At 41.1% G+C, this 26770-nt stretch overlaps 1 protein-coding gene across 2 annotated transcripts in view; it reads right to left on the bottom strand.

Moving 5' to 3' along the window:
- The window catches only part of DPF3 (double PHD fingers 3), a 285740-nt gene that overhangs the window by 143720 nt on the left and 115250 nt on the right, over nucleotides 1-26770 (bottom strand). For both annotated transcript variants that reach the window (XR_008687334.2, XM_055437076.2), the window contains exons 2-3: nucleotides 22879-23039; nucleotides 1705-1812 (exon numbers count right to left, since the gene is read on the bottom strand). Coding sequence is in view for 1 of the 2 variants with exons in the window: in XM_055437076.2 (XP_055293051.1) it covers nucleotides 1705-1812; nucleotides 22879-23039 (269 nt within the window). In the remaining variant the exon portion in view is untranslated. The remainder of the gene's footprint in view (nucleotides 1-1704; nucleotides 1813-22878; nucleotides 23040-26770) is intronic.

Genomic DNA, 26770 nt, shown 5'->3' with positions numbered 1-26770 from the left:
CCAAAATAAATTATTCATATTGATAACTGTTTAATAAAGGCATGTAGATAGTGTGGAGTCATGCCATCCTGACTTGTGGTTCAGTTCAGTTCAGTTCAGTTGCTCAGTTGTGTCTGACTCTTTGCGACCCCATGAATCCTATAAATCTTCAAACTTCAACATCTGTTCTGGGGATGCAGTCCTTGAGATTGGATAAAATGCAAATTCTAACTCAGCAGGTCTGGGGTGAGGACCAAAAGCTCCCAAGTGATGCCTATCCTGATGGTCAAGACCACACTTGGAGTGTAATTCTAGAACCATACCAGCTAACATGGGCACCACTAGCCACATGTGGCAGTCAAGCACTGAATACAGCTAGCTTACAATGAAATATGTTAAAAGCTCAAGATATACACTGGAATTAAAAAAACTATACCAAATAAAGAAAAATTTCTCATTCATAATTTTTATCCTGATAATATGCTGAAATAATATTATTAAGTTAAAAAGAATCTATTGTTAAAAATTACTGTCACCAGTTTTCTTTTTCTTTTTTTTTAATGTGGCTACTAGAAAATGTAAAAAGATGCATGTGGCTCACAATTCTGCTCCAGGAGACTTGGTTCTCCTATAACCTGCATCTCAGGAGGTTTGGGACCACCTCAGTCATCACCCTGGAGTGTCTGCAAGGGTCTGTAAATGGGGCAAGGCCATTTGAGAACTTGGGTGGAGTACCCACCCCTAACAAATAAAACTTCTGCACAAGTGAAATCTGGGTTAGAGTGAGCAGTTGAAGCATGCTTATCAATGGAACTATAAGAAAGCATCCGAACAACTGGTTTAGCAGAGATTTTGCCAGAAAAAAAAGCAGCCTAGGGAGCCAGTGTGGAAAGGCCGGCGTGAAGTAAGATTGCCGGACAACCACCCTTGCCAGGTCTGTGTTGTTTGGTGACAGTGGAAGGGGGCAAATCAGCTCTGCCTTTAGTCCATTTAACAGCACTGTTGCCTCCATTCTTGAGTCACATCCCAGCTCCGGCATCCCCCAAAGCAGAGGTTCCCTTAAAGCTAAGGACCCAGGGCCATCACTTTGCCTTGCTGCAGCCCACAAGGTCTGAAGATAGCCCTCTGCTCAGAATTGTAATAACAGATCAGTAAAGAAACTAACCAACTCTTTCTTCAGGGCCACAAAGCAATCAGTGTCACCTAGAAGCAAATCCTGAACTCAAACTCTTTCATTTCTATGTCCAAGATGGGTTCTAGCTTTAGTGACTGGCCCTTCCTTGTGTAAGATGCTCCATTAGTTCATTCCCAGTGAGGTGGGAGAAGGTATACAGGGCACTGTTCTCCTTAGATCACAGTCTGGGACTAGGTTTCTTTACTTGAAACCCCGGGAAGGTATCATCCAGCCCCAAATAGCGGCAACTCCTTCCGCTCAGGCGGAAAGTCATTCATCCTGGGCCTGTTCCCGCCCTGTACCTGCTTGCTTTCCTCTCCTGGGATAGCAAGAGAAAGACAAAAGGAAGGGGAAGGCCTGAGACCCACCCCCCAGAGGACGAGAAGTTTGGGGGTGTTGGGTGGGGGGGCAGGTGAATGGTTTATTCCTGAAAGTGCAGTGTGGGCACATGCACTCTCTGGGAAAACTCTGCAGAGCAACCTCATCCTTGGCCAGCCCAGCACTCCCCGCCTCTCCTGTTCCAGCCCAGCCAAGCTCCACCGGGCACTCACCAGGTTTTATTTCCAGCAGCCGCAGTTTCGGATCCTCCGGTGGGTGTAATCGTCTCTTCTTACGCCAGCAGCGGGCAGGGTATGTGTACAGCTGGCCTGGGGCAAGGCCTGTGGACAGAGACGATATAAAGGTTAACGGCTCCAGGCTAGATGGGACCTTGGAAACCACCCTGTCTGACCTTCTCAATCACAGTGAGAATGAGGCCCAGAGAAGTGAAGGGGCATGTCAAGGTCACACACCTGGTAAATGGTGGAGCCCAGGCAAAATCTAGGCCCCCTGACCCCAGGACCCTGGGGCTCTGACTGCTGTACATTGCTGTCTCAGTAGGCACATGCCAAAAGCGAGCCATCATTGTTACCAAAATCAGTTCTGCTCTCTTAGCCTAGGGAGAAGATCAGCAAGACCTCAAACCACAGGAGGGACTTTTCCAGATTTATCCCCATCACGGTGTTTTCAAGGCAGTGTATGTCCAGCTACTGCTCATCAACTGCCCCTCTGCCCAGGCCAACCAGGTGCCCTTCAAGGTGGAGCAGCAGGAGTTGTTCTGTCTACCTGCGGACAGCCTGTATGGGGAAACATCTCAAGAAAACAGAGTCAAGTTGCCAGATCTCCTACCCACTGGCTTCTTCCACCCACTGACAGCTGCTGGCAGCTCGCTGAAGCTGAAGGGAGTCCCTGGCAACCTCCTTCAGAATATAAGCCTCTCCTGGGAGCAGGCTCCACGCCAGCACAGCCGGCATATCTGTACATCCCTGCCTGAAGTGAAGTGAAAGTCACTCAGTCGTGTCCAACTCTTTGCAACTCCCTGGACTATACAGTCCATGGAATTCTCCAGAATACTGGAGCATTTCCCTTCTCCAGGGGATCTTCCCAATCCCCTGGGATCGAACCCAGGTCTCCGGCATTGCAGGAGGATTCTTTACCAGCTGACCCACAAAGGAAGCCCACATCCCTGCCTGGGCTTTACCAAAAAGAAACAGGCTGGAGTCCAGTGCTGGACTTATGGATCACACCATCTCCCAGCAAGAACTTCCACTCGGATTTGGCCTTTGACATGAAAGCGCCACACCAGCATCGTGTGTCAGGCCGAGCACCCTATGAGGAACCTTCCTGCTTATCAGCCAACACTCTTGGGGCTCACATGGCACACAGTGTGGCATCCAGAGGCCTTGGAAGAACGTGGAGACCCTGGTTTGTTCCCAGAGAAGAGGGCGGTGGGTGGAGGCTGAGGGCAGAGGAAGAGGGCTGGAGACTGGTTAGGTGATCTGCAGATTAAAAAGGAGGACTTGTCAGAACAAACCATGTCATCAAAATTTTAAGTAATGTGCATTGACAATAAGCTTGATCATGGGCATATGCAGAATTTCCAACATATTTTTAAATACAAATAAAACTATAATTTAGAATTTTTTATCTTAGTTTCTTGATTAATTTATAGTAGCAATTATTCTAATTATTGTCAGTCTTTTTTTTTTTTTTAAGCCATTTTAAAAAATACATTCAAAAAGCCAGTTGAGAGCATGGAAACTGAAGAGTTGGCACTTTAATGAATTTGGATTGCTTGCAAAGCACTAGGGAGTGTCCTGGGGTTAAATATAAAATCTTGTATAACTTAGCTGCACAGTTGTATGTTTGACTTTTAGATCTGTGTACGTATTTACAGTACATGTGATTAATATTTGATTATTTAGGATAATGACTATAAAGGTAGCTTAGTTTTGGATGAAGTAAACTTGTAAAGAGATTTAAAATGTAGTCAGTTTTGAAATCAATAAGATCAAAATAGAAGCTATTGAAGTTCACATTCAGAAGTCTTCCAACTTCTCAGGTGCCTTGCATCAGGATAATAAGCGACAAAGGTAGTTGGAAAATGCGAACATGTCTGTTACCCTAGCTATTCAGGAGGCACTGAGTTATATCATACCTTCCCACTATATCTCTAACATATGTTTGTATGATACTGGGACCTGTACTTGTATGTTATGTAAATAATATTAAACTGTATATTTTTCAAAGTTTTTTTTTTTTAAACTTGAGGAATGTTCTTTTGTTAAGATGTTAAATAAATAAAAGAGCTGGGAAAAAAACAAAAAAATAAAAAATAAAAATAAAAAGCCTGCCCAATGCACCCCCAAATAAACCAGCAAGTCAACTGACCCACCCCCACCATTGGAGCGAAAAGCCTGGTGAGGACAGGGACTTGGTCTTATTCACATCAGAATCCCCAGAACTGGAACCGTGGCAGACACAGAGAAGAATCAAACAAAACATTTGCTGAGTGAGTGAGGGAAAGAATACGTTCCAGTTCACTTTCATGGAAGTCACAACTCCGTCTTCTGTAGATAAACGTGGCACATGACAACTGTTAAAGACAGGCAGCTCCCCCATAAAAGGGGCCCTTCCTAGACCTCGGACCGTGGGTACAAAACATCAGGACCCTTTTCCCATCTTCTGTCTTCCATTTTGGGGCTTTTAAAGTTAAGAGGGGGCCTTCCATGGCAGTCCAGTGGTTAAGATTTCATCTTCCAACGGCAGGGCTTGCGGGTTCAATCCCTGATCAGGGAGCTAAGATTTCAGATGCCTCAAAGTCAAAAAATCAAAACATGAAACAGAAATAATATTGTAACAAAGTCAGTGAAGATTTTTTAAATGGTCCACATCAAAAAGTCTTTTAAAAATTAAAAATAATAAAAGCTAAGAGAAAAACTGTCTTTGTTTTTGCATTTTTTAGAGAAAAATCTACAAAAGTTTCACTGTTATGCCTCCATTCATCCATTCTGCATGTGTGTTGTCACCTCTACCCATACACTGGTTAGGTCCAGGGCAGAGGCAACTACTCCAGCATTAAAGGAAACAAAGCTTTGTTTTGTTTGAAAAGTGAATGAATTTATGATTCCTATAAATGGGTACCTTGAGTTAGAGTCCCTTCCAGACGTTTTGGCCACTTTTGGGGCCGGTGTTCCCCAGGATCCCAGAGAAGGCCAAGTATAAGCGCTGGCCTGCTGCTCTGTATCCCAGAACTGGTCCCGTAATCCCCCCTCATCTTGGATGAACAATTCTTAATCCAGGCTGAAGCCAAAAATCACCTGGAGAACTTACTAACACCAATGCCCCAAACCATGCCAGAGCTACCCCGTCCACATGGAGGTGTGGGGGGGAACTGAACACCTCTTTATTTGAAAGCACTTTATAGACTGTCATAATATCTGACAAAGAAACTCTGGATGTCTAAGCACCAAAGAGTTACTACTTGGATGTTCCCTCTGATATACCAAGACCAGTCTAATCGTTTTCCCAGTAGGTTCCCAAGGTTTCCTGTATTTTTCCCAAGCCATTGCCATTAACTGCTTGCTTACTAGACTGTCATCCCCACTGGTTTAATAAGATGCAAGGTGGGAGGAGTTATGTCCGTCTCAAATATCCCCAAAGTTTAGCACAGTGCCTGGCATTCTCAACCAGAACGGTTGAGTTTCAGAAACACAGGAAGTGGATGACCCTTGGCTCCTGCTGTTTCTGACTCCAGGAAACTCCTCCACCCGCCTTCAAACCATCCAAGAGGGACCTGTTGCACTGAACACAGAACCCACGCCAGACACCCCAAGGAAGGAGTCTCTGTGCTGTAGGCTCCTTCTTGCCCCACAGGCTATTTCCATGGTATTTCCACTCTGACCAAAAACAGGTCCGTGAGAAGGAACTGGTCCTGACCAGCACACTCAAAAAGGTCTAAGTGACTGGAGGTTGAAACGATTAGCCCTTGTCCAAGTCCTCCACCCTCCCTGAGGCTGCAATCACCACACTGCCTGGTCAGCTGCCTCGGGCCACTCAGCTGCAGGTCCATTCTCCTGGGGGAGTCCATTTTAGAAAGTAGTTTGAATGCCCAGAAGAAGGGACTGTCTTTAGGTCCTTCTGTAACTTTCTCTGGTGGATGGAGGAGCCCCACACGGTGCAGAGGATGAGCACAAGTCCTCATACCCCCATTCGAGTCACCTTGGGAATCTCACCATACTTCTCTGAGTCTGTCTCTTCACCTTAAGATAAAGGCGATAATAATACCTGCCTTACAAGGACTGCTGGGGGATTAGCTTATATTCAAGAAGAAGCTCTTTATAGCCATCAAGTCTCATACAGACATCAGTTCTTAATTATCAGGAGTTAGCTGACTTAGACGAGCCTGGACTCTCTGCCCACGTGGCCCCCATCTGGCATAACATGATGGCTCTTTGCTCTTCTAGCCACAAGGGAGGCAACGGGCTCCCCTTTGATGCCTGCTTCAACTGCTATCAACAAGCAAATGCCCCCAAGAGCTCTCTTAGGGCTCCCGCCCGCTTCCTTGCCCTCCTCCCTGGGCTGACAAGCACCAGGGTGCCTTTAAAGGGCCAACACGTTCAGCCCTGGAGTTCCACTTACACAGGGATGAGCAGAGCCCCGTGAGAGTTATGTTGTTTATCTCATTAGAACAGGAGGCACATAACTCAAAGCCCATGTGTCTGTGTGGTAGATGGAGGAGGGTGTGGGGAAGAGGGAGGCACAGCTGCAGCTGGGGAAATTAACCTGAAGGAGGAAGTCTGGGGATGGGGGAAGTGAGATGGATATAGAGGAGAGGAAGGCAGGAGACAAGACAGGTGACCAGCCTTCCCAGTAACCGAGACCACAGCAACCCCTCCATTCACACACCCCACTGAGCAAACTACTCTGCTATTACTTTGAGCTGCAACTCCAGGTACACTTATACACAAGTGTGAGCATCGCAGACACACACACACACACATACACACACACCCACTCAGGAACTCACCCACTGGCTGCAGGAAGAACCGGCTCCATAGGAAAATTCAGCAGGATGAGCTGGGTGCCTGCACATGTAAATTGCTTGTCACATGCATGGCCCACGTTCAGCAGGTGGATCCTGAGTGTTATGAGCCTCTCTGACAGACACAGCATGAGCCATTAAGAATTCAGAAGATGAAATGGGATGAGAACAGATTTGAAAAGAAGAATCAGAATATCTTCCTCTTCCCCAGACCAGAGCTGAGCAATGGCAGTTCAAGCCCACCCAGAGAAGGGCTCTGCCCACAACAGCTCAGAGAGTAGCCCGAGGTTCCCTAGTCATTACTTCACAGGACACACTGTCCCACTGTTGGTCACTGTTAACGTGACAGAGTTTCACCTTGCCCTTATTTGAAATCAAAATCTACCTTCCTGTTGTTTACCTATGCCAGTTTGTCAACCCTTGATCCCAAGAGTGGACAGGTGTCATCTGCATCCCGAATGCCCATCCTACCCACCTGCTTGGGTTTGGAGGCGAGCCAGCTGAGACAATGAAGAACTAAAGGGCAATAAGAGTTGGAGGAAAGAGGCGGTGACTACACCTGCCCGAGAGCCTGGGACTCTCCGCCAAGACAGGGCGTCAGAACGACAGAAGTAGGTATTGAAAAGGGGTCCAGTCCAATCCTTCCAAGCCAGAATAGCAGAGATCCACCAAGGCAGCTGTAGTTTGAAAACATCCCACATAAGGAACTTGGCACTAGATCAGATCTTACCCCTATCTATTTCCCCAGGACCCACAGATGATAGGTGCACTGCTGCTCCTTGTGGCTGAGGATGACACTCTGGACCAAGTCTGCAGAGCTGGAAGGATGAGTAATAGCCCCAGGCAGGGCTTGAGGGGCAGGGAAGATGTGTTTCCCAAGCACTGACAGCTGTGTCACTGTCTGGTGCTCTGTCCTCCTCTCTTCTCTTGGCTCATTTAAGAGCTGCCCGGATCTCATGGACCATCTCTTCAGTAAAGCATTCCTGAACCATCCCAGGCCACAGTGCCTTTTCTCTTCCCTGAAAGTCTGGAGTCCTGGGTACCTGGCACCTCTTGCCAGCACCCAGAATGGCTCTCTATCTGGCTAGCCAAACATCCCCTTCCAGCCTCCCCTCCTACTCTTCTTGGGAGTTTCTCTCTAACATTCAAGTTCAGTGTCCCATGTGACAGGACGGCCCTGGCAAGGTAGACCTCAAATCCAGAATATTGCTTGCTTCTTCTGGCCCAATTCAGTTCAGTTCAGTTCAGTTGCTCAGCTGTGTCCGACTCTTTGCGACCCCATGAATCACAGCACGCCAGGCCTCCCTGTCCATCACCAACTCCCGGAGTTCACTCAAACTCATGTCCATCGAGTCGGTGATGCCATCAGCCATCTCATTCTCTGTCGTCCCCTTCTCCTCCTGCCCCCAATCCCTCCCAGCATCAGAGTCTTTTCCAATGAGTCAACTCTTCGCATGAGGTGGCCAAAGTATTGCAGTTTCAGCTTTAGCATCAGTCCTTCCAATCAACACCCAGGACTGATCTCCTTTAGAATGGACTGGTTGGATCTCCTTGCAGTCCAAGAAACTCTCAAGAGTCTTCTCCAACACCACAGTTCAAAAGCATCAATTCTTCGGCGATCAGCTTTATTCATAGTCCAACTCTCACATCCATACATGACCACAGGAAAAACCATAGCCTTGACTAGAAGGACCTTTGTTGGCAAAGTAATGTCTCTGCTTTTTAATAGACTATCTAGGTTGGTCTTAACTTTCCCTCCAAGGAGTAAACGTCTTTTAATTTCATGGCTGCAATCAGCATCCGCAGTGATTTTGGAGCCCAGAAAAATAAAGTCTGACACTGTTCCCACTGTTTCCCCATCTGTTTCCCCAGAGGTCTCCCCCAAGTCCCTCAGGGGCCCTTCACACACTGACACAGTGGAACTTCCCTTTGCTCCAGTGGTCACAACTCTGCCTGCCAGTGCAGAGCATGCAGGCGCACTCCCTGGTCGGGGAGCTAAAATCGCACATGCATGCCTTGTGGCCAAAAAGCCAAAACATAAAACAGAGCAATATTGTAACCAAATCAATAAAGTCTTTAAAAATGGTCCAGATCAAAAATAACAAAAAACAAAAAAAAAGGACACAGGACAGTAGCTAACATTCACTGAGCTCTTAGTCTGTTCCAGGCTGCTGCTGCTGCTAAGTCACTTCAGTCGTGTCCGACTCTTTGTGACCCCATAGACGGAAGCCCACCAGGCTCCCCCATCCCTGGGATTCTCCAGGCTAGCGCCTCACAATCACTGCCATCTCACAGTGACAACAAACCTACGAGACATTTAAAGGATGAGGACAGTAGGGTCAACAGTGGTTAACTGGTACAGGCTCATACAGCTCGTAATGGTAGCCTAGTCCTCAGCCCACACTCAGAACCTCTCCACTATCATTGAGCCATTCCATGGCTGGTCCATACGCAGCCGGCTTGAAACACAGAGCTCTCCTTGCCAAAACGCTCAGGAAAAGAACTTTGGTGCTCCTACCCACCCTCATCAAGCCACTTCTTGTGGAATTTATTTTTCCTTTCCTTTCACATCACCAACTAAAATTGCTCATGGGGAAATGCATCTTGGTAATACAAAAACATTATAGTATAGTATATAAAATGTGTGAAGAATCAGATACTGACTAGGACATTCTTTCTAAATTTGTCAGAAATTTTTACAGTATCAACATTATAACGTGAAGCAGGAGCTTAGAAGTTATTGGATCTGATTCTTACCAGACACAAGAATTGCCTCTACACTATCTCTGACTTGAGTCTCCACTCTGGCCTCTGTTTCAATCATTGTAGTCCTTACCCTTCCATGAAGCAGTCTGCTATGCTGTTGAAATATTTTATTGCTAAAAATATGTCTACCAATCTCATCCACCACTGGTGAGAATGCAGAAGGGCTCAACCCTCTGTCTGAGTATCATGTGGTGGCTCAGATAGTAAAGAATCCACCTGCAACGCAGGAGACCCACATTCAGTCCCTGAGTGGGGAAGATCCCCTGGAGAAAGAATGGTCACCCACTCCAGTATTCTTGCCTGGAGACATCCATGGATAGAAGACCCTGGCAGGCTACAGCCCACGGAGTCGCAAACAGTTGGACACGATTGAGCAACTAACCCTATGAAAGAGAACTTGGCGTGTCTAACAAAACCACAGACATGTTACCCTTTGACCCGGCAAGTCCACTTCCAGGAATCTGTCACAGATTCACGCACAAAAATACAAAAACACGGTTTCATCGTGGTCTATCCAATACTAGACAAAAGGTGAAAACAATCCAATGTCCATTACAGGGACCTGGTTGAATAAATAATAGCATATCCTCATAATGGACTATAACGAAGTTATGGAAAGAAGTCGGGGGAGGAGAGAATGGGGGCAGGGGAGTATACACTGCAATGGAAGGTATCATTAAGTGAAAAATGTAAGGTAGAGAATAGTGTGCGTATTATATTATCATGTCTTTAACAGATGGGGATATATACACACACAGATGCATATATATTGTGTTTTTACATGGGTTTTTTTTTTTTAACGGAAAGATAAACCAAAAACTATTTTTTTAAGTTACTTACAGATAGAAAAATAATAATAACAATAATAGTAACAAGAAGAAAAGAAAGTTGTCTATAGAAAGAGGAAAGGAACAGGGTAAAAGAACAGAGATAGAAGAGGGCTAAACTCTCTCTCTGAATATACGATGCTTTGTAGATTTGACTTTAAAACCAGTAAATATATGATATTATTACAAAGGAAAATTAAAATATAAAAGCAAACTAAGATCATGGCATCTAGTTACATCACTTCATGGCAAACAGACAGGGGAAATATGGAAACAGTGGCAGATTTTGTTTCTTGGGCTCCAAAATCACTGAAGACAGTGACTACAGTTATGAAATTAAAAGACTCTTGCTTCCTGGAAGAAAACTATGACAAACCTAGACAGTGTGTTAAAAAGCAGAGACATCATTTGGCTGACAAAGGATCATATAGTCAAAGCTATGATTTTTCCAGTAGTCACATATGGATGTAAGAGTTGGATCATAAAAAGGCTGAGCGCCAAAGAATTGATGCTTTCGAACTGTGGTGTTGGAGAAGACTCTTGAGAGTCCCTTGGACTGCAAGGAGATCAAACCAGTCAATCCTAAAGGAAATCAACCCTGAATATTCATTAGAAGGACTGATGCTGAAGCGGAAGCTCCAATCCTTTGGCTTTCTGATGCGAAGAGCCTCCTCACTGGACAAGACCCTGATGCTGAGAAAGACTGAGGGCAGGAGGAGAAGTGGGTGACAGAGGATGAGACGGTTGGATGGCATCACCAACTCAATGTGCATGAATTTGAGCAAACTCTCAGAGATAGTGAAGGACAGGGAAGCCTGGCGTGCTGCAGTCCATGGGGTCACAAAGAGCAGGACACAACTTAGTGATTGAACAAGAAAAGCAAACATCTGCCTCTAGCTAAGATGCATATCAAGGGCCAGGCTTACCTTCCCACCTGAAGCCAAGATAGAAAAAAAATGAAACAAGAGTTTTCAAGACACTGGACATCAGGTGATGAAGGACAGTGATTCCTTAGATACTGAAAATGAGCAAGGTGAGCCCTGTGATTGCCCCAGCTTACTTGCTTGAGAGAGTTTCCAGGGTGCAGCACATGGAAGAGGAACATGGGTAGAACTCAGCTGACTTCTTGAGTTGAAGAGAAAGAGCTGAGAGTCTGGGAAGACCAAGGTGACCAGAATTCAAGGAAAAGAACAGTAAACAGGGATTTCCCTGGTGGTCCAGTGGTTAAGAACTTGCCTTCCAATGCAGAGCACATGAATTCAATCCCTGGTTGGGGAACTAAGATTCCACACGCCGAGGAGCAACTAAGTCAGCGTGCCACAGCAAAAGAAAGCCCATGTGCCACAATGCAGAGTCCATGTACTGCAACAAGACCCTGTGCAGCCAAAATTTAAACAAATAAATAAACACTTTAAAATAAATTTTAAAAAAAGAACAGCAAACACAAGAAAGTTGCTCAGAGAAAGAACTGTGGAGATACACATAGGGTCTCCTTCAAGTGTTCCACTCAGTATTGACCGCAGCATGCTTGTGAGGAAACTACTAAATGCCAAGAGAAGAACCACCTGGAAGAACATAGGATGCCTGGTGTGCACTAGGGGTGGGAATAGTCTGTTCCCACCAGCACCATGGAAAAGCCTCATGATTCATGGAGCCCTGGGTAGGGTACAGAGAATGGTCTTGCCTTGCTAATGGGGAATTAGCCCTAGATTAAGCACTGTTCAATTTAAAAGTAAGACAAGAAAAGATCAAACTGTTTCCAAGTAACTTGACAGTGACCCAAAACAAAGTTCCAGAATATCTATAGGAATAAAAAATATATACAGTACCCAGCAAGGTAAAATTCACAATGTTGGGCACCCAATTCAAAATTATAAGGCATGTAAAGAAGCTTCAAAATGGCCTACAGTGAGAGGGGGGAAAAATCAATTAAAACCAACCCAGAATTGACACTGATGTTAGAATTAGCAGAACGACACTAGGACAGTTATTATCTATATTCCACATGCTTAAAAGCTTAAAACAGTCTGTTTTAAAAGACTCAAATTTAACTTATAAAAATGAAAACTACAATGTGTGAGATTAAAAACATACTGGATGGAATTAAGGTCAGATTAGACACTGGAGAAGAAAAGATTAGAACACTTAAAAACATAGCAATAGAAACTGTCTAAAATAAAAATCCATGAGAAAATGAGAATTTAAAAAAAAAGCAGAACAGCATAGTGGGACAACTTCAAACAACTTAATATGTGTCTAATTAGCATCCCTAAAGAGAAGAGAGGGAAGAAAAAATATTTGTAGAAACAGGGCTGGATATTTTCACAGTCTGATGAAAACTATAAACCTGCAGCTCCAACAGAACTAAGTATAAGAAGCATGAAAAAAACTGTAGCAATGTACATCATAGTCAAAATTGCTCAAAAACAGTGATAAAGAAAAAATATTAAAAGCAGAGAAAAGAGATATATTACAAATAAAGGAACAAAGATAAGGATGATTTCTCATCAGAAACTCTGCAAGCAAGAAAATAGTAATTCAGTCATTATAATACTGAAAGGGAAAAAAGAAACGTGACAATTTAGAGACTATACCCAGCAAAGATAACTTTTAAAAAACTAAGGCAAGCTAAAGATATTTTCAGATACACAAAAGTTGAAAGAATCAATCATCAACAGGCCTAGACTATATGAAATGTTAAAAGAAAAACTTTAGGCAGAAGGAAATTGATACTAGATCTAATTAAAGATCTACACAAAGAAATAAAGAACATTAGAAATGACTTCTAGTGTATCAGTAATCATATAAGAAGTTTTCTTATTATTCAAAATTCTTTAAAAGATGTGGACTAAACAAAATAATGACAATGTAATATGAGGTTTACACCATATATAAAAATAAAATGTATGACAGCAATTGCACAAAGGTCAATAGTCAATACTTTTATGTTAAAGTACACTTGCATTAGTTGCCAAATGCTGCTGCGTAAAGAATCAACACAGAGAGTCTTAAAACAATATGAGTTTATTAGTTTAAAATTCCAGAGAATTCCAAAATCAGTCTTGCTGAATGAGCTAACATTGTGGTGTCAGCAGAACTGATCCCTTCTGGAGACTCTGCAGGAGAATCTACTCCCTTGCCTTTTCAAACCTCTAGATGCCACCTACATTCTTTGGATGGTAGCCCCTTCCTCTGCTGCATCGCTTCGACCTCTGCTTCTGCCGTCACATCTCCTGCTCTGACTCTGATCACCCTGCCCCCTCCTTCAAAAACCCTTATGATTACACTGGGCCCATTGGAACAATCTAGGATAAACTCTCTATATCAAGTTCATTAACTTAATCACACTAAGAAAGTCCTTTTTGTCATGTAAAATAACATGTTCACAGGTTCCAGGGATTAAGCTATGTGCATCTTTGGGGTAGGATAGTAATATTCTTTTTACCACCATACTATAGTAGAGTCCTTACACTATTCACCAAGCAGTATGATATTACTTGAAGGTAAACTATAATTAGTTAAACACGCATACTATAAACACCAAGCAAACATTAAAATAACAAAAGAAAGAGTTTTAGTTAATAAGCCAAAAAAATGAGAGAAAATGGAGTCAAAAAATTTAATTAACCTCTGAAAGAAAATGAGAAAATAGGAAACAAACAGATGGATAAACAGGAAACAAATAGCAAAATGATTTTTTTATAGTTAGGATTTAAACCTAACTATAAAAATAATCACATTAAATTTAAATGGTCTAAATACCCAAATTAACAAAACAAAGATCATCAAATTACATTTAAAAAGCAAGACATACTACCTATTAAAAAAAATCTACTTTTAACATAAAGTCTCAAATAGGTTAAAAGTAAAAGAATGAAAAAAATACACCATATTAATGCTAATCAAAGTAGAACTGGAATGGCTATATTAATATTAGAGAAAGCAAATTTCAGAATGAAGAATATTAACAGATTTCAAGGGTCATTGCAAAATGACAAAGCAATCAATTTATCAAGAGAACATAATAATCCTAAATGTCTATGTATCTAATAACAGAGCTTCAAAATATATGGATCAAAAACTAAAAGAATTACGAGACAAAATAGTAAAACTCACAATTACAGTCAGAAATTTCAATGTACTCTCTTGATAATTTACAGAACAAATATAAAAATTGGTAAGAATGTAGAAAATTTGAGCAGTACTATCAATAACTTGATTTAATTGATATTTATAGGACATTCCAACTAACAACAGGAAAATACACATTCTTTTCCAGATTAAAGAGAACATTTATCCAAGACAGGCCATATTCTGGGCCATAAAATAAGTCTCAGTAAATTTAAAAGGATCCAAGTCATACAGAGCATTCTCTGACCATATGGTATTAAAGTAGAAATAAATAAAAGGCATATCTCTGGAAAATCTCCCAACTGTTTGGAAACTAAATAACATACTTCTAAATAATTTATGGACAAAAGAAGAAATAAAATGGGAAATTAGAAAACATTTCAATTGAATAAAATGAAAACAATACCAAAATTTATGAAACAAGGCTAAAGAATGAGCTAAACTCTCATTCTTAGGGAGAAATTATATTACAAAAGAAGAAAGACTGCAAATCATTGACTTCAGTTTCTACTTTGAGAAATAAGCAGAAGAGCAAATTAAACCCAAAGTAAAATAGAAGAAAGGAAAACTAAAGATCAGAACAGAAACTATAAAACATAAAACAGAAAAATTTGAGTAAATCACTTAAACCAAAAGCTATTTCTTTCAAGAAATCAATAAAATTGATAAACCTCTTATCAGACTGATCAGGTGAAAGAAAAAATTCAAATTTACCAATATAAGGAACAGCAGAGGATATACCACAACAGATCCTACACATAATAAAAATATACTACAACAGTATGAACAATCTTATGCAACTCATTTTGCATAATTTAGATGAGATGGTCATGTCCCTTTAAGTCACAAACTACCAAGACTCACTGAAGATGAAATAGCCTGAATAGCTGTATATATCTATTAAAGAAATTAAGTTTAGGACTTCCCTAGTGGCACAGTGGGTAAGAATCCACCTGCCAGTGCAGGAGAGACAGGTTCTATCCCTGGTCCGGGAAAATTCCACATGCTGCCAAGAAACTAAGCCCATGTGCTACAACTATTAAGGGCCATGCGCTCTGGGGCCTGCAAGCCACAACTACTGAGCCCGCATGCTGCAGCTACTAATATCAATTCTACATAACTAATATCAATTCTATGTATAAAATCTTCCAGAAAACTGAAAAGGAGAGAATATTTCCCAACTCATTAAATGAAGCGAACACCACCCAAATACCTAAACAAGACAGGGACACAACAAGAAGAAAAAAAAAAAAAAAACTACAGACCAATATCTGTCATAAAGATAGATGCAAAAGTTCTAATTAAACTTTAGCAAAGTGAATCTAACAATATATAAAAAGGATAACGTGTCATGACAAAGTAGGGTTTATCCTAGGAATGCAATGTTAATTTAACATTCAAAAACCAATCAATATAACTCATCATATTAACAATTAACAAAAGCAAAATCACATGATCATCTCAATAGACTCAGCAAAATCAACTGACAAAACCAATACCAAATACTGATTTAAATAACTGTCAAACTAGAGATAGGAGCATCCTCGATTTGATAAAGAGCAACTATAAAGAACCTACAGCTGGGACTTTCCTGGCAGTCCAGTGGTTAAGACTCCACTGCAAGGGGCCAGGGTTAGATCCACGGTTGGGGAACTAAGATCCTGCACACCATGTGGTGCAGCAAAAAAAAACTACAGCTAGCATCATACTTAAAAATGAAAGAATGAATGCTCTCACCTTAGGATCAGGAACAACAAAAGGATGTTCACTCTTACCACGTTTACTTAATATTGTCCTGGACATTCCAGTACAATACTTGTCATTTTACATAGACAATACAGCTTATTACTTTACTTTTTTTTTTTTTTTTTTTTGAACAGAGGAAAATTTATGCGTCGAACCTGGACTGGTCACTTATGATAATATACTTATTACTTTACATAGACAAGTAAATAAATAAAGTAAAATAAATAAAACACATCTATATTGAAAAACTTTGTTCATTCACTAGCATAATCAACTATAGAGAAAATACTATGCAATCTATAGAAAGCTACTAGAACTAATAAATGAGTATAGCAAAATTTTAGGACACAAGTGAGTACACAATAATAATTGCATTTCTGTACACTAGCAAAGAAAAATCAGAAAATTTAAATTTTAAAAATCTATTTATAATATCATCAAAAATATTAAGTATATAGAGATAAATATGACAAAAATGTGAAAGACCTGTATACTGAAAACTAAAAGTGATTGATGAGAAAAATTAAAAAGAATAATAATAAATGGGGAGATACATTATATCCATGGGTTGGAAGATTCAGCATTAAGAAATGTCAGTTTTCCCCAAGTTTATCTATAGACTCCACACAATCTCAATCAAATTTCCACCATGTTTTTTTTGTAGAAACTGACAAATTGATTATAAAATTCATATGGAAGCGCAAAGAACCTAGAGTAGCCAAAACAACTTCAAAAAAGAAGGACAAATTTGGAGAGGTCTTGAATCTAATATATATAAAGAACTATCTATTTTCATTAATAAGAAAACCCACAAACAACCCAATTTTAAAATGGTCCAAGGATTTGAACATTTTACCAAAAGATGGTAAAATAAGCACATATAAAGATGTTCAACATCATTAATTAGGGAAATGCAAAGTAAAACCACAATGAGATACCACTGTATAAAAATAAGAATAGCTAAAACTTCAAAAAGTTGACCATACCAAGTGTTAGTGAGAATATAAAGGAACTGGAATTCTTGTACATTGTTGGGGTGGATATAAAATGATAAAACCACTATGAAAAACAGCCTGACAGTTTCTTAAAATGTAAAATACAGACCTTCCTTATGACACAGCCATTACACTCCTAGGTACTTTACCAAGGAGAAATGAAAGTATATGTCCATGAAGTATATGTCAATGAAGACCTACACACAAATGTTCACAGCAGCTCTATTTATAACAGCCAAAAACTAAAAACAAATCAAAATGTCCATCAACAGATGAATAAACTGCGATGTAGCCATATAATAGAATATTACTCAGCATATAAAACAAATAAATCATTGATACATGCTAGAGCATGGGTGATTTCAAAATAATTATGCTGAGTGAAAGAAGTCAGGACCCTGTCCACCAGTCACCAAAAAAAAGAAGTACGTCCTGTGTGATTCCAGTACAGAAAGCATGACTGGGGTTTGGGAGAGATGGAACATAGAGGGAGGAGGAAGAAAAGGGGGGATGGATTACAAGTGACACAAGGAAACTGTGGGGAGTCAAGGATGTGTTTGTTATATTGATTGTCGTGATGGTTTCACAGGTATATACATGTCAAAACTTATCAAATTGCACATGTTAAATATGTGCAGATTGCTCTATGTCAGTTATAATTCAATAAAGCTGTTAACTTTTATGTTTTTTTTAATAAAAAAAAAGCAACCCAGGGACTTCTGCTTCTGGAAAGATAGAATAGATATACTCTCCCATAATCCTTCCACAAAGCCCAACTAAAACTCCTAGACATTGTTTCTATAACAAAAATAAGATACTGAAAGGTAAAGAGAATGACCCGTAGGGACTTTCAGATCCAACAGGGTGGCAAGTGTTTGGGCATTTTTTTGTTGTTGTTTTATACACACCAGACTGAGATGTAGAAAAGCTGACTATCCAGAAACACCACCAAATGTAGACCCCAAAAAGCCCCAAGAAAATCCTGCTCTCTCTAGCTGAAGGACCAGGGAAGAGGCAGCCCAGCAGGGCATCCTAATATCCTTGCAGGTTTAGTGTCAGAGAAGGGCAAGTGACACCCCATGGCGTCAGTGGAGGCTGTACAGGGACCAGTAATAAGGCGTGCTTCCTCCTCCCAACTAGGGTGGCCTTGGTGAAGGCTTAGTGGGGAGTCTGAACTCCCACCTCCACCCAGCAATGATGAGGTACTCCTCCCACTCTGGGGTGTCGACAGACTGAACGGGGAACCTGGACTCCCACATCCATCTGACAGTAGTACCTCTCTTCCCCTGTTGGCACAGTGCCAGAGGAGGTCTGTGAAAACAGAAGAGTTAAATAACGTCTGGGGTCTCATTACATTACAGCCAGACTGTCCAGGGTTCGATCAAAATCACGCTTGTGAAGAACCAGGACAATCTCAACTTGAATAAGAAAAGACAACAGGCACCAACACTGAAACAACACACGTTAGAATCGTCTGACGTTAGAATCGTCTGACAAGAGTTTTAAAGTCACCATCACAAGAATGTTTCAAATAATTAACACCCAAGACAACGAAAAGCTACAAAGTCCCACAAAGAAACAGAAGATATAAAGAAGAACCAAATGGAAAGTTTAGAACTGAAAAACACGATAACGAAAACAAAACAAACCCTCAGTGAAAGGGCTTAACAGCAGAATGAAGAGACTAGATGAAACAGTAATGAACCTGAAGAGAATATAACAGAGGTCATCCAAGAGACTCGGAAAAAAAGGAAGGAAGGAGGAGAGGGAAGAGAAGGAGGCTGGAGAGAGAAGAAGGGAGCCTGGGGGGCTTCTGGGTCTGTAACAAAAGATTTAACATTTTGAAGTCCCAGAATTTTCTTTCCCAGTGGAATCCAGAAGAAGAAGGGGAAAAGAGTGAGCCTAAAACTTATAATCAAAGAAATAACGGTTGAAAAATTTTGAAACTTGGCAACAACAATATATAAACCTACAGAGTCAAGAAGCTGAGCAAATTCTGAAAAGGATAAACTCAAAGAAATCTCCACCAAGACATATCAAAATCAAATTTCTGAAAACTAAAAACAAAAACTTGCAACATCAATGAGAGAAAAATGACACCTCACTTTCAAGAGAAAATAATTTAAATGACGGCAGATTTCTCATCACAAACTACTGAGGCTGAAAGGAAGAAGCAAGACATTTTTTAAGTGTTAAAATTAAAGGACTATCATCCCAGAAGTTTATATCCAACAACAAAATAAATATCCTTCGGGAATGAAGGGTGAAATTCCCTGGTTGCCCAGTGGTTAGGACTCTGTGCTTCACTGCAGGGGGCACAGGTTTGATCCCTGGTCAGGGAAATAAGATCTCATATGTTGTGTGGGCATGGCCAAAAACAAAGACAAAAAAAAAAAAAAAAAGGAATAACAGGAAAATCAAGACACTGTCAGATGAAGGAAAACTAAGAGTTGTTACTATCAGACCTACTTTAAAAGAATGGTTAAAGAAAATACTTAATCAGAAAGGAATTATAAAGGCAGGCATCTTGGGACATCAGAAAGGAAGACGCAGCAACAAAAGAGCAAAGTTGTGAGTAAATACAATAGACACTTCTCTTAAGTTTTCTAAATTATGTTTGACAGTTGAAGCAAAAATTATCAGTCTGTCTGATGTGGTTTTCAATGTATGCAGAGGAAATGTTTAAGATACTATATTACAAATGCAAGAGGGTAAAGGGACCTAAATGAAGAGAGAATAGGCGGGTGTGACTATTAAAGGGCAGGATGAGGAAGATCTTTGTGGTGATGGACTAGTTTTGTATCTCAATTGTGGTGGTGGTTCCATAAATCTATACATGTGATAAAATGGCATAGAACTACACACATACATGTCACCAGTGTCACTTTTCTGGTTTTGATATTATGCTATAATTCACAAGATACATCCCTTAGGGGAAACCCAGTGAAGGGTACAAGGGGATCTCTCTGTACTATGTTTACAGCTTCCTGTCTATCTACAATTATTTCAAGATAAAAAGTTAATTTAAAAAAGACAAAGTAATTACATAAAATTAAAAAAAAAACAGTAAAACCTAATAAGTGAAAGCAAAAATGAAACAAATCCAACTGTGTATTGAGTTAATACTACAAACACACTGAGGAACTATTTCAAGCAACCTTAAAACACAGTAATCTGACTCTACATCCTTAATAGGAAATATGCTAAAGACAACAAAAAATTGCAAAGAAAGAAATAAAACTTAAACCATTTCAGTCACCTTATTGCTGGTAGTCTCATTTTATTCTGATATTGTTGTGTGTCTATTGCAGAATAAAGCAAAAAAACTATGCTGGCATCATAAAGAGCCAGTATTCTTTTCAGTGAGAGAATGAAGATAGTTAAGTTAAAACTGGGTAAAACGGAATTGAATGGGTTATATAAGTAAATTTAACAACGTGTTTTCTCTTAAAAAGAGAAACAAGAAAAAAGAAACCATATTTCTTAGTTCTGCTCACTGAAAAGTCAATGACCAGCCCAGGAGCAACAGACTGTAGTCTCCAAATAATAGTCTTACAAAGAGGAAATGGGGATGCTTAAAGAAATAGTTGATTCAGGGTCTGGGGCAGGACGTGTGCAAGATGAGCCTGAAACATCCCAATATTAGGATAGCAAGGATGCTACAGAAACTACTAGGCTGTTTCAATACACTAGCACTGGACAGAAACCCTACTGTCTAAAGTGAAAGTGAAAGTCGCTCAGTCGCATCCGACTCAGCAACCCCATGGACTATACACGGTCCATGGAATTCTCCAGACCAGAATACTGGAGTGGGTAGCTTTTCCCTTCTCCAGCGGGTCTTCCCCACCCAGAGATCGAGCCCAGGTCTCCCACACTGCAGGCAGATTCTTTACCATCTGAGTCACAAGGGAAGCCCAAGAATACTGAAGTGGGTAACCTATCCCTTCTCCAGCAGATCCTCCCCACCTGGGAATCAAACCAGGGTCTCCTGCATTGCAGGTGGATTCTTTACCAACTGAGCTGTCCAAAGATGGGGGCAATTTAAGCATTGATGAGAATAACAGCTGCAATGGATTAAAATTATTCAATATGTTTAAGTCTGTGAATTCATGATGGTACTCAAGATAATCATAATAATGTTATTGATCATCTTTGGAGAATACAAGGGGACCAGCTCATTATTTTGAAAACTGATAACTAAAGGGGGAAAATCATTTATCCACACTTTCATATGTGTACTATACCCCACAATAACCAAAATTTTAATAAGGAGATGCTTCTCTTTATAAATGATGTAGACCTAATAAATAAAGAAATAATGATAGCCTCAAATTGAATGTCACCATTTCTGAACCCTTAATAAAGCATCTGGGCAATTTTCATCAAGGGCTGCTAACATCAATAAAAGAGAAATACCCAGAACCCATGAGGCTCCTGATGAAAGCACACATCACCACTTAGGAACTGTTCTTGCCCCAAAATTGAACCTGAATCTGTTTTTACCAATCCACAGGAATAACACCATGGGGATGCAATCAGAAAATCCAGACTCTGGGAAACCCTACAGAGCAAACAACCCAGTTTCTTCCACAAGTAACAAGTGAGAGAGAGAGACCTACAGATTTAAAGAGACTTAAGAGACACATCAGCCAAGTTTAATGTAGAAGTCCTATTTGGATCCTGATTTCAATTACACGGAGAAATAAATGTTGAACAAATATTTGATGCTATTAATGTCTCATTTTTAACTTTTGAGTTTTGACAGGTATGGCTGGTATGTTTGTTTATATTCTTACCATTTAGAGATACATAGACTGAAAAATTTACAGATGAAATAGTATTGCTGTCTTGATTTGCTTCAAAATAACCTGGGTTCAAGGAGGAAAGTGGAAGGTGAGTATGAATGAAATGACTGGCTATGAGTTGATCACTGTTGGGGCTGGGTGAACAATACACAGAAATTCATTTTACTCTTCTCTCCACTTTTGCATGGCTTTGAAACCTTTCATAATAAAATTTTTTTAATATACCAATATAGAGCCAGAAAACTGTGTTAAATTACCTCCTTGATCTCCACCCAGTGGTGTTTACTCTATTCTCTGAAGCCTAGAAGACTAGTATCACGGCACTAATAATAATAACATCAACAATAACAGACAGCATTTTTAGAAAACGTTGTTTTGGTTGCTTAATCACTAAGTTATATCCAACTCTTTTGCGATCCCTGGACTATGGCTCACCAGACTCCTCTGTCCATGAGATTTCCCAGGCAAGAATACTGGAGTAGACAGCCATTTTCTTCTTCAGGGGATTTTTCCAACCCAGGGATCGAACCTGCATCTCCTGCATTAGCAGGCAAATTCCTTACCACTAAGCCACCAGGGAAGCCTTAGTATATACTATGCACTTAACACAGGTTATGAGTTTCTTATGAAAATGTTCATTTAATCCTGACAAAGTCCTAAAGTAGGTACTATCAGTATCCCCATTTTACAGATGAGGAACCTGAGGGCAAGAGGTCTGATTTCAAAGCTCAGCCTCAAACCAAAATCTGACTTCAGATTCCCAGCTTATAACCACTAAGCTATACCAACACACAGGGTAAACGGTGAAGCAGCTGTCACGGCCTCAGTCTTCCCTTTTAGGGATTAAACACCCTGAATTCTTTCACTCTGCCCCTTCCCCCCAGTGTGGCTTCAATGTCACGCATCATCCTCGGGGCACGTGCCAAGAGTTACAGAAGCAGTTGAGTTTCTTGAAAGTATTCCAGGCTCCCTGTACAGCCTGTCCCACCTCCACGCCCACCCAGGCTGCAGGGATTCCTGGACAATCTCAGAGCAGCCTGCATCCAGGCTGGGAGCCCGAACGTGAGCACATCCCAGGGGTGGCATGGCTCACCTGGGCCTCGATGCCTCTTCTCCATCCAGATGTAGCAGTTGTTCTGGGCCACCCCGGTCTGCGAGTCCAGGAATGGGAGACGCACGCTGCGCTCTGCACACAGGCGGGAGTTGTAGCTCCGGCAGTGTTCAATGGCTTCCTTGTAGAACTGGTCCCCGAGCCTGCAGGGAGGCAGAGAGAGGGGGGATGAGGCCAGGGAAAACCAGAAGACACCCAGAAGGAAACTGAAGTCACCCACCCACCTGCCAGGGAAGATTCTGCAGTTACGAAGACCAAGATAATAGGGATCAAGAGCTCTGGCAAGCAGCAGAATCCAACTCAGTTTCAGGTCTCCAACAGGTTCTATTTCCTGTACCAAATCCACCAGGGAACTTAGAGACCCCATTAACGGAGAAATTAGGACCCTGAGAATAAACCACCAGCAAAAGTAACATGGGGCTTCCCAGGTGGTGCCAGTGGTAAAGAACCTGCCTGCCAGTGCAAGAGACATAAGAGACTCAGGTTTGATCCCTGGGTCAGGAAGATCCCCTGGAGGAGGGCAACCCACTCCAGTATTCTTGTCTGGAGAATCTCATGGACAGAGGAGCTTGATGGGCTACAGTCCATGGGGCTGCAAAGAGTCCAACACGACTGAAGTGACTTAGCACACACACAAGAGTAACATGTCCCTGTCCCAGGAAGCATGAGGCCCCCCTCCAGAAAGGAGGTAGCTCTGGTACAACCTTCTGTGTGGGGTCTGCTAGGACACCCAGCTTCCAGAGCCCCCTGCCCCTTAACACCCACCATTAGCCACACTTATTCCTCAGTGGCAACCAGCAAAGACACTCCAGATTGGACTGAAACTGCCAGCATAGATACAAAGACTTCCATCACAATAGAAGAGAAACGCCCCATAGAAAAGTCTAGAGGGTCAGAGGAAACGCCCTGTAAACATAGCGCTATTATAGGGGCGAGGAGATGAAGAAGGGCACGCACCGATCTTTTAAAACCACACACTTGAAGAAAAATAACTTTCTGATAGAAAAAAAACTGAAGGAAGCATTTAAAGCATAACGGCTGAATTTTGGGACTCAAAATAATTTGATTCCCAGAGTTCAATCCACAAATAGAAAGACCTTTCAGGTTTACTGGAGATGGTGATCTGATTAAGTACAGTAAATTTTAGGTTCCTGAATCTTTGGTATCCTTGGGTGATGCTACTAATTTTTAAGATACTGTCCTTTTCAAAGACCAAAAATACAACATTGATATAATTGATCAAATGTAATAAAACACAATCAGTAAGATCAAATACCTAACAAATAAACAATAGGCACATGACAAAGGTGAATAAATGATCCCAGGAATTGAAACTGTAATAATATAATGTCTACCAGGTAAAGCAGAGATTCTTAGAGAAGAGGAGAAGGAAAAGACAGAAGGAGGAGACCCACAGGATTTGCAAAGCCAAAAGGGAGAATCAGATAGCTCATTTTGAAGGGACATTATGAATGCCCCTTTGTTTTGGTCTCTGGAGACACAGTGACATTAAAATGGGGGGGTGGGGAGGTCTCAGTTTAAAATATTTCTTAACCAAAATATTTAGAGGAGAAAAAAAAAAAGGGGGGGGGAATTTAAATGGATTCTTCTGTCCTCTTTATTTTTTTACTGAAGTGTCATTGATGTCCAATATGTTATGTTACAGGTGTGCAATATAGTGATTCACAACTTTTAAAAGTTGTATTCCACTTATAAAATATTGACTACATTCCTTGTACAATATAACTTTGCAGTTTATTTTATATATAAAAGCTTATACCTCTTAATTCCCTGCCCGTCTCTCCTTCCCTCTCCCCACTGGTAACCACTAGCTTGTTCTCTTTATGTGTGAGTCTGCTTCTTTTTTGTTATATTCACTGGTTTGTTGTATGTTTTAGATTCCACATATAGGTAGTTATCAAATAGTATTTGGCCTCTTACTCTTTTTTAAAGGTCAAAGTGTCAGATTCTACCAAAAAGTTTAAAGCAAATTCCTTATTCTGGGAGGATATAATCACTAAAGCTTCTAAGGCACCTTTTGGAAACTACTTGTGGACAAACCTCCTCTTCTACCTCTGGGCATCTTCCCTCTCACGAGAGCAGCATGACAGCTCAGAAAGTGTCTAGCAGCTGCAAAACCTAACTGTAATCAAATTATAATAGTCACCCAGCTGACAATGAATTGGAAGGGGGAATGAAAGTCCATCAGAATGCTATAAAACAGAACTGCGCATAAGCTGATTTAATCAAAGTTAGTAACAAGGATCATGAGATTGATCAAAAATGAACAACCATTTCCTGGGAAGCATTTGTGACTGTGTCCCACCAGCTTAAACGCCTCCCTCTGCTAAGGCGATGCCTCTCTGTGTAACAGAATTGTCGAGGGCAGCTCGGACACACAGCCTGTCCGGCGTGTCCTGGGGGCTCCAGCTTCCCTCCAAGCAACAGAGACCAGCCGCATCACACGGATGAGAATTGACAAGAACACACGACCGGGAGGTGTCCTAAGCAAGGAGCCATTATCTGGCTCCCCACGATCTTCTGACAGACAGCCAAAAGAGATGTTAACTATTCCAACTCCAGAAATTCTTCTGAAAGAGAATCCGTGGAAGGAAGAAAGGAAGAAAGAAAAAAAACTGTACACTATAACTCATCGACTGGAGAGAAGAGGGTTTTCATTTAGAAAAACAAACTTCTGGAAGCCAATACAAAAGAAATGTACAATACGATCCCAGATGAGACTTCTCTCGATGTGCCCGGAACTCATTTCTAACAGCATCAATCCCAAAAAAGAGAAACAAGGAGGTGAACTTGATGACAATGAGAAGTGCATTTGGCCAAGCCCATGCCCCACACCAAATGGAACGAAAAAGTCAAACAAAGTGGCTCGCTGGGTGAAAATTAATTTCATCTTAAATACTTTCCACTTTCATAACATGCAATGTTATTAGTAACAGGCATGCTAAGGGGGAATGTGTATTTTTAAATGTAATCTTTGTGTGAATGATACCTCTCTTATGTAAACAGAAGAGATTTTCTGAGGACTGGAACAACTGTATTGAAGATTGAAGTTACAAAAATATGACAACCGTCACCCTTTGCCATCGTCTCCAGGGAAGTCATTTTTAAACAGGCCAGGCGTTGGCAGAGATTCGGAAACAAAAGTTTAAAGCCTTTTTTAAGACACTGGACGGGAAAAGAGACTTCACCCTTTGATAAATTCAAGCGGCACTTCTCCAAAAGTTAATTAGCCAAAATCTGCACAGGGCTTGCTCTGTTCTCTAGAAGAAAATCAATGGCCAGTTCTCCCTAACCTGTGAAAAGCAAGTTAAATGGGAGAAGGGGAAAATGTCCTTTTCAACATGGTATTTCTTTTTTTTATTGAAGTCCCACTGCTGGTAAAGAAACCACCTGCCAATGCAGGAGACCTAAAGGACGCAGTTTCAATCCCTGGGTTGGGAAGATCCCCTGCAGGAGAGCATGGCAACCTACTCCAGTATTCTTGCCTGGAGAATCCCATGACAGAGGAGCTTGGTGGGTTACAGTCCATGAGGTCGCGTAAGAGTCGGATACAACTGAAACAACTTAGCACGCACAATCAATTTACGATGTTGTTTACAATTTTAAGTGTACAGCAAAGTGATTCAGTTATACAGATACATATATATATTATAAAAGTATGTTATATATTTATATATACTCTCCAGATTCTTTTCCGTTATAGGTTGTTATAAGATATTGAGTATCGTTTCCTGTGCTATACAGAAGGTCCTTGTTGTTCACCTCTTTTAAATGTAGTCGTATATATACGATAATCTCAGACACCTAACTTATCTCTTCCCCCACCCATATAGCATTTCTTTTTAGAAAAAAA

This window comes from Moschus berezovskii, chromosome 9, assembly GCF_049115385.1.
Source record: "Moschus berezovskii isolate FMDL1 chromosome 9, NW_MosBer_1.0, whole genome shotgun sequence".
NCBI lineage: Eukaryota > Metazoa > Chordata > Mammalia > Artiodactyla > Moschidae > Moschus > Moschus berezovskii.
The sequence above is the reverse complement of the archived record's forward strand: the minus strand, read 5'-3'. Positions and strand labels throughout refer to the sequence as shown.